This window comes from Mastigoproctus giganteus, chromosome 5 (genome assembly GCF_048544385.1).
Source record: "Mastigoproctus giganteus isolate SK-2022 chromosome 5, ASM4854438v1, whole genome shotgun sequence".
NCBI classification, from domain to species: domain Eukaryota; kingdom Metazoa; phylum Arthropoda; class Arachnida; order Uropygi; family Thelyphonidae; genus Mastigoproctus; species Mastigoproctus giganteus.
This window is the reverse complement of record NC_143579.1, coordinates 174,733,640-174,747,630: the sequence shown is the minus strand read 5'-3', so window position 1 is coordinate 174,747,630 and position 13,991 is coordinate 174,733,640. Positions and strand designations below refer to the sequence as shown.

General features: G+C 36.8%; 1 protein-coding gene across 1 annotated transcript in view; it reads left to right on the top strand.

Annotated features, from left to right (window-relative positions):
* The window catches only part of LOC150085859 (potassium channel, subfamily K, member 16-like), a 49,994-nt gene extending 37,553 nt beyond the window's left edge, over positions 1-12,441 (top strand). Inside the window, exon 4 of the mRNA XM_090374717.1 lies at positions 12,406-12,441. Coding sequence (XP_090230843.1) covers positions 12,406-12,441 — 36 coding nt within the window. The remainder of the gene's footprint in view (positions 1-12,405) is intronic.
* The last annotated feature ends 1,550 nt before the right edge of the window (positions 12,442-13,991 follow it).

The following is a 13,991-nucleotide window of genomic DNA, read 5'->3' as shown; positions in this document are numbered from 1 at the left end:
AGTGCTTGGGAGGTTTAGATCTTTTCACAGATAAGCTTGCTCTATTAGTTTGACAATTCATGGTGTATTCAATAGTAAGAAAAAGTGGGTGGGACATGCTGTATGAAGTAGTGAAATTTTTGGATATGGCGTACACATGGTAAGAATATACCCAGATCCTTGACATAACGTGGCCTCGACAATGCTCCCCGCATACACACTACTCGGACTCCCTCCAGTCAACTACCTGGCAGAGTAGAGGTAACAAGATTATACACTAGCTGATCCGGAAGCCTCCTAGAGAGTTACCAGTAGGTTCAGTCCGGTGTACTAACTAGCGGCCAGCCTGCGAACACCGTTTTAGAGCTGTACCCTCGAAATGTAAGGAATATTGGATCTCGCCACAATGTTCATCATAACCTCAGAAGTCATCAATCATACTGCCTAATGGAAGAGATAGGGAAGGGTTGACCGGAACTTAGCTCTAGAGACTAAACATGGGTTCCACCACTTCAAGCCTCCAATAAGCAAAGTGGTGGTATTGCACCGGTTGATGAGAGTCATCTTCCACCTAATACTGCCTGGTAACATAGAGGGGCGGCATTCCTCCATGTGGTGTGGGCGCCACACTTCGACCCCTGCTTATGTTGGTTCACACCTGGGTGGTCACCCACCATGTACTTGTGCATGGAGGTTTTCCCCAGGATTACTACCAGTCCCACCATCGTGAAGGTGCAAGCAGAACAATTGGGTGCACTTGAGTTGAGTGTTACCCGAATATCAGTTCCGTCAGCGTTTTAGACTCTCAGGTAGCAAGTACAGCTTGTTTGGCATATCTGAGAGAATGTCTGTGACAACCTCAATGACCATAGTGCACCTGCTCATTTAAAATTTTTGATGCAGCCACTGGAGGGTTAAAATCAAGACCAGTTATATAAATTACAAGGGTGAGGCAAATGAAAATGACTATTTTTCTATCCATAACTGAAACTTTAAACCCTGTATATCCTTGCTCATAAGTCTTTTGGTTGCTTTCAGCATTATTGCTTGACTGGTTCCTTCATTCCATATGGAATTTACATCCTGCAAGTAATTTCTGAGTTCTTTCAAAAACATGAAAATCACAGATGATCTGTTTTCATTTTGATATACTGTGAATTATGAGAAATTTATTTTATTATTATTATTTTTTCATATTTTTCATATTCGAGTTGGTTCACCCAGGTGTGAACCAACGTATGCAGGGGTCGAATTGTGGCACCCACACCACATTGAGGAATGCCGCCCCTCTATGTTACCAGGCAGTACTTACTAGGTGGTAGATGACTCTCATCAACCGGTGCAATACCACCACTTTGCTTATTGTAGGCTTGAAGTGGTGGAACCCATGTTTAGTCTCTAGAGCTAAGTTCCGGTCTACATTAACTCTACATTCTCTTGGAATCATATTTAACAGATTCCAAGTGAGCAAAAGCATCTGTCTTTCTTCTGGGCAATTCCCATTTCCCTATGGTATCTATGAGACACCAGCAAGAGGTGTGTAAGCAACCTCTTTAATTGTAACGTCCGCTTTTCTCCCTTGTTCCGGCATGCCAATTGTATGCGACCGCTTTTCTTATTTAGACGTTAATTTTAAGTAGAATGCCTAGAAACAATAATACAAAACAGCACTTACAATAAGTTTTACTTCTCAGTGTTATTGGATCAGCTCCTTGACCTTCCCGCACTATCTGTGACGGCTTCCACATCTAATATCTGGCTTTTAATTCCGAACTTCCCTTCGACCCAACTCGACTCCTCTTGGCTGCTTTTAACCTAGTTGACTCTGAATAATCCTTTTCCTTTAGCTGGCAAATTCTCCGTTCTGAAATCCAGCAAAATCTCGCCGCTTCCCGACTAACTTCTATCTCCAATAATTCCACAACTACGCTTACTAAGACAAGACTACCTCTCCAGAACTACCCCCCTCCTTTAACACCACCTATAACACTAACTCCACCTGTATCACTCTCACTTCCCGACATACTCTATCACAACATAACTTCCACTTCCCGACATACTTAATACTACTGAAACCTGTCCTTATATATCCGCTATGTTTCCCGGCATACCCTGAAATTGACTGACCTCCCCTCTGTTAAGTTGAAATGTTCACCGTAATTTCGCGTATCATGGACTCGCCTGTAAATTTCCATAGTAACTTATAACTACTGTTACTGCATTGTGTGTTTGTTTGTTAGTTATTTGGTTTTTAGGAGCATTAGCAACTAAGGCCATATTGCTCCAGGGATATGTGGTGGTCATTCCCTGTCCTTTCTGTATCCTCCATATTTGGTGGGCATGGGCTCGAACCCCGGTCTAATCAAGAAGTGTGTGCTACGCACTACTGCTCCTGCCCACCTGGCTACGGAGTCGCCTCTTACTGTGTGTATAAGCATTCGTTCCCAGAGTGTTTTTTTTTTTTTTTTTTAAAGTAAGCCTTAAGCTTACACTCCCTCCTCCTTATCTGTAGAAAATTCCTTCTAAAGAATTTTCTAGAAAAACTACTAGTCTTTTTCTGGAATACAATTTTTAACAGTTTCAAGTGTCCTTTCCCAGATTCAGAGTAGATTAAAATATCGTCAAGAAAACAAATTACTCCCTTTCCCAGTAACTCTGACAGTATATTACTCATCATACTCTGGAATGATGTCACCGAGTTTTTCGCCCCCTGAGGCATTCTGGTCAAATTGAACTTTCCAAATGGGGTGCTAAATGCAATATTTACTTTTGCTCTGGTTTTAGGGGAATTTGGTAGTACCCTGCATTCAGATCTAATTTAGAAAATACCTTAGCCCCTCGGAGGATGTTCATTATCTCCGCTATGTGAAGTAACGGAAAGTCAATTGGCCTAGTGATCTTATTTATTTTTCGGCAGTCCAATACTATTCGTACCCCACCATCTGGTTTATTTACAACTAATACGGGACTATTCCAGTAGGAAGTTGACCTCTCTATTATCCCATTAGCCTCCATGTCTTTCAGTTCCTGCCCTAATCTTTCTAGCTGAGCCTGCGGTATGCGATATTGCCTGGTATAAATCGGGTGCAGTGAGTGAGGTGCACAGTATGCTCCATTACCTTGGTCACGCCTACTTCTGTTATTTTCTCGGCAAAAATGTGGTTATACTGCCCCAACAACCCTTGTATTCCTAGCCTAAGAGTTTTATCTTCTGGATTTCGGCTATCCATTAAATTTATCCCCCCCTTCTGCTAACCCTTCCTTTTGCCTATCTTCTGTGTTTTTCTTTTCCACACTGTGCCGTGTCTACAATCAATGCAGAAGCCTGCTTCTCGCCAAAAATCTAATCCTAATATGGCATCATACCTCTTCCTCTTTATTTGCTTGGATACCAAGAAATTGTGTACTATGGAGGTTGTTTCCATTTCCAGTGTCACTGAGGCTGTGACCTCATAATAGGAAACTATTTCAGTTCCCCCTATCCCTTGTAAAATATAGTTGCCGCAGGGCTTTATTCCCGAAGTTTCCTTATTCTTGAATTTTTCGCAATATTCCCAGGTTAAGATTGACTTTGTGGCCCCGGTATCTACTAAATATTTTCCCTGTAAATTGCCTATTTTTCCCTTCACATACATTAAGTTTATCACTACCTTATCTAAGGTTACTAACTCAATGTTGTTATTGCTAATGCAGTTCAGTCTGAAATTTTTAGGGGTTCCTCCCATTTCTGGTTTATTAATTGCATTCTTTGCTTCCCCTTTGTAGAAAGTTTTGGGAATGGTTGCGTTTCTGTCTACTAGCGTTGTGGACACCCCCTGCCTATAGTTGGGCCCCTGTCACCATTGTCTCGCTGTATCTCCTCTATCTTCAAGGTTTCCCTGTGTGTTCCTAGGACAGAATCTGGCCCAATGGTTAGGGCTATTGCATATGTAACAACCCCTGTTACTTCCCTTTTTCCATATCTCATAGTGTGTTGCACCTTCACCTTCCCCCTTACATTCCCCTTCAGCCACTTCGGTTCTTCCCTGTTTCATTTCACTAATTTGATTTATTAACCAATCCACTTTTCTCTCTAGTTTGCTTAACAAGAATTCCTCTTCGGTGCTTAGTTCCTCCCCTTTTCGTGTTTCCTTTCCCCTTTTTTCAATTCCTGTGTTCACATTTATCGAGTAAGTTTCTCATTTTGTGTCGGATTTTAATTTTATTTCTAGACTCTCCTCTTCTTCAGCATATAAAAATGCTCATTCCAAAGTTTCTGGCTTTTTTCGCATAACCTCCCTTCTAAAATTTTCATTTAACCCATTTATAAATTGCCCCGTTAGAAATTTTTCGAAAACCCCTCCTTCTGTAGCATCAGTTTGTGTGCTCATTCTAACAGCCTTTAACCTCTGTAGGAACTCGTCGACCGATTCCCCTTTTGCCTGCGTATACCCCCCCCTAATTTGCCTACTGCCGTAAGAAATGATTCTTTCTTAGCAAATAATTTTCTTAAAATTCTACAATTAGCGAATTTACTTCTTCATAGAAAGTTTCCTGTTGATACTTAATTAGTGCTGTGCCTTCTAATTTAAATTCTGCAAAGAGTACAATTTCTTTGTCCCTTAAACCGTCTGCTCTTTTTATCTGGGTTCATTTATTTAAAAATAACTCTACATTCTCTTGCTTCCCCCCCTGTAAACGCCCTTAAGTAGTCTCTGCCCATACAGAGAGCATTTCGTCCCTCCCCACGGTAAATTTCTCTAGACCTTTCTGCCATTTCACCTCCGGGACTTGTGAACGGTTGGTCTAGTAGAGCTGGCCCTTCCTGGTCCCCTTTTATGTTCCTTTTACTTCCCACAGGCATTCTGTTTTCCTTTACAATATTTCTCTACTTTTAATAATTCCAAATATACTACACTCTTTAAATTATTTTTCTGGCTTGCCAGCTGGTTTATAAGTCCAGCAACTATGGCAAAATTTAATTTACAATTACTCTTAACAATTCCTTTTCTAATTGTTTCACCTTTTGCTTCCTTATCCCGATACCTAATAACTATATTCATTCAATACTACTCAAACTTTATCGTACATAACATCAATGCCAAATATGACTTCTTTTTATCGTTGTCTCACTCAGTTTTTTTTTTTTTTTTTACTAGCAATCCTAGCTGGCTTGCCAATTGTAAGCAACCTCTTTAATTGTAACATCCGCTCTTCTCCCTTGTTCCGGCACGTTAATTTTTAATAGGTAACTCTTGTTATCCTTTTGGGCCACTGACTGCTTCAGAAAATTTCAGGATTACTATTATTCTTAGCTAGAATCTGAGTGAGGCAATGAACAATGAACAACACACAGGATAAATTTAACATGTTTAATTATAGAAACTGACTTAGATACATACAAAGATTTATCAACAAAACTTTTCATATTACGGAAGTTTCCCTCTGGAAAAACAATTACAACAAATCCATTCAGTATATCTCCTTACTAAACGGAATAAGAGCTCCTTTACAGAAGTTTCCCTCTGGGAAAAACAATTACAATAATTCTATACAGTATATATCTTTTCTGATCTAACTAAAAGTTCCTTTACAACCTTCAACTTGTTATTCCAGCTATTTCTTAGGCTAGACAAATTAATCTTACTTAGGATTTCAGAATGCCTTTCCTTTCCATTCCATTTAGGATGACTGGAAACAATAATACAAAACAGTACTTACAATAAGTTTTACTTCTCAGTGTTTTAGGATCAGCTCCTTAACCTTCCCGCCTCGCTATCTGTGACAGCTTCCATATCTAATATCCGGCTTTTAATTCCGAACTTCCCTTCGACCCAACTCGACTCCTCTTGGCTGCTTTTAACCTAGTTGACTCTGAATAACCCTTTTCCTTTAGCTGGCAAATTCTCCGTTCCGAAATCCAGCAAAATCTCGCCGCTTCCCGACTAACTTCTATCTCCAATAATTCAGCGACTACACTTACTAAGACAAGACTACCTCTCCAGAACTTCCCCCCTCCTTTAACACCACCTATAACACTAACTCCACCAGTATCACTCTCACTTTCCAACTAACTTTTACTTCCCGACACTCTATCACGACATAACTTCCACTTCCCGACATAACTTAACGCTACTGAAACCCGTCCTTATATATCCGCTATGTTTCCTGGCATACCCTGAAATTGACTGACCTCCCCTCTGTTAAGTTGAAATGTTCACCGTAATTTCACGTATCATGGACTCGCCTGTAAATTTTCATAGTAACTTTAACTACTCTTACTGCGTGTATAAGCGTTTGTTCCCAGAGTTGGTTTTTTTTTTTTTTTTTTTTTTTTTTGTTTTTTTTTTAAGTAAATCTTGCTGTAAAGCTTTGGTTTCAATAGCTAAATGCAAACTGTCAATAACTACAGACATTCACACTACATCTACCAGAATCCACATAAGCACCTGGTTCAACTGGGGGATGAGTGATCTTGAAAATTGTAAAAAATATAAAAACTTTATTATTATTGGTTTTTCTTGTTTAATTTCATTTCCTAATTTTTTTATTGAATTTAGCAAATCCTAATTAATTAAAGATCATTTTTTCAATTCAGTAAAAAAGCAAAAAATTAATCTTTTATAATTAAAACAAAAAGAGGTGTCTCACAGATGTGAGACACCTTGTTTTGTTTGAGGGTGAGTGATGGAAGGTTAAAATAGTTATCACAAAAATGTGTCCAATTAAAAATAAAATATACTACTTTAATTTTACAGTTCTATACTGTACTTTAATTGGCCAAATTTTTCAAAAATATTTGTATATAATTGTAAGATTGAGGGATCATGATGCATGAGAGATTGTTTCTTAAAGTGATTTTTTTTCTGATGGCTGTAATGCTGAAAACCCTTACTTATCCTTTAACTGCATTGTTCACATAAAAAATATTCCTGGTAATGCTTTGTTTTTATATGTTGTTTATATCCTTTACTTTTCCAATGACTAAGTGTGTTATTCATTGGAAAAAAAATTGTAAAATTTCTGAAGTTTATTTTTTAAATTTTGAATAGCTATGAATTCTCTGCTTTAGTTATCTATACCTGCTACCTAAATTTTATTCTTTGCTACACAACTTGCACAATTTTTTTTTTTCAAAATGTTTCAGGGGATATTCTCAAAATTATCTTGATACCATGTGAACTGTGATGCAGTAGTGAATTAAGATTTTGTCACTGGATAGCTCCTTAAGTAATGCTGCTTATCATTTTCTTTGAATATTTTAGCTTACTTGAATGTGACAACTTGTACATGTCACTTGATGGATGTCGATCTTCTGCTAGCTATAGGGAAAAGAAAAAAATTCTTAGGGTATTGTCTTATTTTTTTTTATTTTTTTAAATAACTGTATATACATGACTGGCAAAGATAAATTTCTTAAGATAAATGCTATCTTGAAACATATACAGCTTGAACTATTACCCTCTAAGAGTGCCAACTGAAATTTGTACAAAATAGTTTTATATCAGCCATACAATGAATGTATGCCACATTATGCACATAAATAATAAAGGCTGAGAAGTATACTTTAATGGTCCCCCCCCCCCCGTACAATGATAATGGTAACTAGTTTCTGACTTCCAAATGTATAAATTATCCAGATCATAAGAATTGCTACCAGTCCTATAGTCAGAATGGCTTTAATGCTATCTTTGCTATACTAAAATGTTTTGCATAATAGAAAGATCATTTGAGAATATATTCCTTCAGACATCCACAGGATGAACATCATGTTTTTAACAGACAGTTTTTCAAATACTGTAGTTAGGTTTGTACTTGTTAAATTATAGAAGTGCTATTGATGGTTTATACTATGATTTGAACAAATCAATTTTTTAAACTTGAAAAGCATGATAACTTTGTGTTACTGTTAGAAGATATAAATCAGTTGCTTTTATAAAATGTTAACATAGAATGACTTTGATACACATTTTGGTAATGTGGCAAAACTAGTTTCCTTTAGTAAGGTATTTATCTACACAAAGTGTTATACATCTGCACAAAGTATTACAAATCTGCACAACAGTGAAAGCAACTGTCACATTCTCATAACAGAAATAACTGTTACTGTTGTTCAACTTGTAAGCATTTCTCCTTGGTGCTTAAATTATTAACACAGGCATTTTAAATTTTAAAATATGGTGAAGAAAATTTCAATTCAAAGGAAATTATCCCTTCATCTTTTTAATATATGTTCTGTAAAAGAAATTGTGGTAAACCTCAATTTTCAGATAACTGCCACTGTGTGTTTGTGTACACACACACACACACACACACACACACACACACACACACACACACACAAAAAGTAGTGTTTTGTACTGTCAAATATTGTTATAATCTTGAGGATTGTATGTACTGTGTATTTTATTGAGATAATAAAACTAGTCTGTTGCTTTGGTGATTGCCTTCAGTTATTTTAAAGCAAAGTATATTTACACCATATTAATTTGTGTTACTGTTCTTTAAATTTTAAAGTACAGTATTTTAAGTTTTTTTTTCATTAAAACCCCAAGCATGAAAGGTATTAGAACCTATAGTACTTAGTACTTTGTGTGAGTTGAAGGTTTGTAAAGTAGACAGATACTGAATTTCTATAGCCTATGCGCCTCCGTAGCCAGGTGGGAAGGAGCAGCAGTGCGTAGCACACACTTCTTGATTAGACCGGGGTTCGAGCCCGTTACCACCAAATACGGAGGATGCGGAAAGGTCAGGGAATGACCACCGCATATTCCCGGAGAAATATGGCCTTAGTTGCTAATGCTCCTAAAAAACCAAATAACAAACATCTATAGCCTATAATTTTCAGGAAATATGAATGAAGGGAGGTTGTTCCAGAAAACAGAAATTGAAAGAACACAAAGGATGCTGACTGGTTGCGGCACATGTTTGGAAGAGAAAGCGGGAATTATAGAAGCCACTTCAGAAGAACAGAGCCTATGAAAGTATCTATAGAAGAGGCATGCAACCAATGTTGAATCCAGGGGGGGGGGTGACAGGGAATGAGTTTCACCACAGTGGAATAAAATCTCCCCCCCCTCCTGGCAAAAAATAGTAATTTTTATTTTAATATTCATTACAAGACCTCAGACTGAATTTTTTGCTACATTTTTGTTTAATTTTAATTGAAATTTTCTTCTTACTGTGCTCTTTAGTGGCCTATTATAGTTTACACAATGTTATAATTATAAAACACAAATTCAATAAATTTGTCAAATAAACACAACACAAAAAATCACATCAACTAAAGCAGTGTTTCCCAAAGTGTCGTACGACCAGTAGTACAAGGAAGGTTTTAGGTGGTATGCGATTAAAATATATCACTAAAATTCAAAAGAGATGAAATTTTTAAAATAAATGGGCAATATATCTGACTGCACAAATTGTAACTAAAAGCTAATATTCAAGTGTTGGCATTTTTGTTTTATGGTTTTCAGGTTCCCTTTTTTTCACACAAATGGTCTACTTGCGACTAATTCTTTGTTTGTATATTGCAAACAAAACGACTGGATTGCAGACCATGAATAGGTTCACCTGAATTGATTCCTCAGTGACAGATGCTACTTGTAATTAGAAAGTGTCCTGCAGCTTTCAGGGGAAGGGCTAAACAATGTCTGGGCAGAGAGAGAGGAGTCTACTGTAGCCACTATTTCGATCATCGGCAGTTTTGCTTTATGGTTTTCAGGTGCTCTTTGTTTTTTTTTTTCACAGCAAGTAGAGTCTACTTGTGGCTAATTCTTCATTTTTATACCACAAACAAAACAACGACTTGGTTGAAGCCTATAAACAATACATTTTATAACCTTTTTATTATATATATGTATCTGTACTATATGTAGTTTGTGGTGGGATCATCTGTTGCCAGGTTACCTTAATGAATGCCCTTCAAAGGACAAAGAAATAATAAAGCTATATACATGTATGGAAAACTGAAACAAGAAAAATTCAGCTGATCACAGGGATTTACAATCTTTGATTCTTTTATCCTTGCCACTTTTTACAAATAATATCAAAGTCACACAAACATTGCAATTGGGATAGAATACTCTTTCGGTGGAGTTAGGATTTGGTTGTCAGTGAAGTGGCCATTTCATGAAGTGAGAGAAATTATGAGTGCAAAAAACCATTAAAATGTACTACGCTTTTACTGTTTATCAGAAACGTTTGTTTGGTTATGGGAATCAATTTTGAACACCTTTGTGATATTTTTCTGAAACACATTTCTGGAGGTCACAACCATAACTCACATCTGGTGAGTATGGGCTTGGCACACCCAGGGTCCTGAGCTGGATATCATCATTTTTCTTTTTCTTGGTGATTCCCTTCTACTTCTGACTCTCTCTCTCGGGGTAACTTGGAAATTTTTTTTGGCTGGTGCAGCTTAAGCCTCAGGCTTCCTTGCACTATGTGGCTAGTAATAATAAAATAGTAAAATAATAAAATAATAATAGTAATAATAAAAACAATTTGCAGTTTCCAGTTTATTGGGCTTTTTTTGTTACTTATTATAAATGAGTAGTAAACTATCTTATTGCATTTGTGATAATACCAATAGTTGGAATTGTGTGGATTTTTGATAAAATAAAAACTTTTTACATTATGATGAAATGTGTTTCTGTTTCCATGAAATCTTCAATCATACAAAAAACAAATTTTCAGAATCTTCTCTTGTTCAATCCTATGTCTAAACTTTGTGAACTTTTTACTCTGTCTCACTTGTGCATATTTAACCTCAGAGGCTCACATCTGGAGATTATGCACTTGGCACACCCAGGGTCCTGAGCTGGATATCATCATTCTTTTCTTTCTTGATGATTCCCTTCTGTTTCTTGTTTTCTCTCTCTCCCTCTCTCAGGGTCACTCAGATTTTCTTTTGGCTGGTGCAGCATAAACCTTAGGCTTGCACTATATGGCTAATAATAATAATAAAAAATAATATCATGTTGGAATTTATGCATGCCATGTTCTTTGCTATCAATTGACGTTCATCTTGTTTACTGTTTTAAATTTTACAACCCAAAAAAAGTGTCAGTTTTTGGGTTTTACAACCCAAAAACCTAAGAAATATCAGATTACAAATTGATGTTTAGTTTGTATTTATATTAATTAAGCTATATAAGTATGTAAATTTATTTTTATTTTGCTAACCTGTGGATAATATAGTAGTAGAATGGCCTGTGATGCAAGAAAGCAAGTGTATGAGATGCAGCATCAGCCAAAAAAAAAAAATGACTCCAGTTCCTCGTTAAATTTATTTAACCTATCAACTTCCACAACAACAGATGGAAGTTTGTTCCAGCGATTAACCACCCGCTGGCTAAAGGCAAATTCCGCATATCTATTCTACACCTGTCTTTTCTTGATTTGAATTTTTGCCCCCTAAGGTTTGTAATCTCAACAAGTGGAAGGATCCCATCAGAATTCAGTGTGCTCAACCCATTCAAGGCCTTATACACCTCAATCAGATCACCGCGCAGGTGCCTAGTCTCCAGCCACTGCAATTTGTAGAACTTAAGCCTCTCTTGGTAAGAGGATCCCTTCATTCCCTTCACCAATCTTGTTACCCTTCTCTGTACACGCTCAAGCAAATCTACATCCTTCCTAAAATGAGGCCTCCAGACCTGTACGCAGTACTCAAGGTGTGGCCTGACCATTTGCTTTATACAGAGGGACGATCACCTCCTTTTCCCTGCTAGCAAAATTCCTATATATCATTGACAAAACCCCATGACCAGCCTTGGCAGCCTGTCTGCATTGCTCAGAAAACTTCATATCTGACTGCACAATTACTCCCAGGTCTTTTTCATTTTCTACCACCTTAAGTGTAGTACCTCACAGTTGGTACATTTCTCTGGGGTTACTTCTACCAATATGCAGTACTTTGCATTTGTCAAGGTTAAACTTCAGTTGCCACTTCTTAGCCCATCTGCCCAAACTATCTAGATCCTGTTGCAGTAGCACACTGCCATTACTGTCATTAACAACCCTGCCAACCTTTGTATCATCTGCAAACTTCGACACTAAGCCTGATATACCTTCATCAATATCATTGATAAATATACAAACCAACAGAGGACCCAACGCCGAACCCTGTGGGACTCCACTAATAACATTAGTCCACGAAGAGCAGCACCGATTAATTACCACCCTCTGTCTTCTCCCACACAACCATCCTTTTATCCATTGTAGCAACCTACCCTTAACACCATCCTGCTCCAATTTGTACAATAGTCTTCCAGGCACAACAGTGTCAAAAGCATTCCTGAAATCCAAATATATGATATCAAAATTATTTTTTGCATCCAGTTCCTTTGTAACCACATCATTTTTCCTATTTTCTCATATCATTTACTTTTGTTAATTGATAAGGTAAGTGTAAATTTGTATTTTATATCTTTATTTTTATAGCCTGTAGATAATATTAATCCTGTTGTCGCTTATTAGAATTGCCAATTAATAGAATCAAAATTTAATCTGCAAATGTGATCACAATAACCAGCGCTTACTTACTACATATCACATAGTGAACCATATTTTATTACGGAGAGTCCATTGTAAAGTGATTCGATCATGAACCAATCATAAAGTGGGTGCCCATTGTAGCTCATCAGGGCGAACGTCAACTTTGTGTAAGTTAGAGAATGCAGAAGTGGAGTTGACTTTTCGTCTTGTGCACGGTGTTCCATAGATTTTTTAGGTATGAAGTTTAAATTTTTTAATGGTGTTCGTTTTGTATCACTTAGCATTTTTTGTGGATGACTGTACTTTAACAGGTTTCATTTATAATAACAAACAGAGTTAATCCTTCGATTGTGGCTGGAAAACTAAGTTTTTTTTTTTTTTTTTTTTTGAAAACTTTGTTCTGTAGTAGAAACAGAAAATAAAGCCATAATTACTATCAAGGAAAAAGAAGAGAATGAAGAAACATGGCAACAGAAAACAAACAATAGTAACAGAGAGAATTCCCAATGCAGACGAAGTGGAAATTGTTGCAGCAAGAGGTAGGCAATTAGATAACGTGAAGAAAAATAAAGTATAACAAAAATTGGGAAACCAAGTACAACTGGCTATACTTTGATGAATATTGCAGTGGAGCATCTGGTAAGTTTTGCTAGTTTTCTAAAAAATGACTTGAACATGCTCCAAAAAAACCGGAGGCATATTTATTACCATGCCTTTCAATAATTTCTGGCAGGCAAATGGAAAAACTGGTAAGCTTGAAAAAATAATTCTGAGAAGCATGCAAAATTCATTTACAAAGATTGCATAAACCAATTCATTCTATGCTAATTAATGAAAGCAAAAAACAGAAAAGTGATAATCGAAAATCTGTGTGCTTATATTTTTTTTGGCTAAAGAGATACTTCACTCAATAAAATATGAACCGTTAATTAAAAAAATAATACTTAAATGCGATGAAACCCTAAGCACCTGGTTAGAAGAGCAAAGTAGCCATTCAACACATATCAGTAAAGCAACTTGATCCAACTTTCTTTCATGAATTGCCGAAATACTTGAAAAGCATGATGTAAAGAAAATGAAAGGTAAATACTTCTTTAATGGCCAATGAATTCAACAAGGGGATCACATCTGGTGAGTATGGGCTTAGTACACCCAGGGTCCTGAGCTGGATATCATCATTCTTCTCTTTTTTGGTGATTCCCTTGTGTCTCTCTCTCTATCTCTCTTAGGGTAACTTGGGAATTTTTTTTTTTTTGGCTGGTGCAGCATAAGCCTCAGGCTTCCTTGCACCATACAGCTAATAATAATAATAATATAACTGAAATTATCATCTTAATACGTTTTGTGGATGACAGAAATAATATCAGGGAAATGTTTCTATGTTTGGTCAAATTTGACAGTATACAGATGCAGAAATGATAACTCAAACTACTGTGAGAGAATTTAAACAGAGAGACTGACTTAAAATATTTGGTAGCCTGTGCCTTTGATGGTGCCGAAAATTTTTCTGGGAATATTGCATGACATAGCCA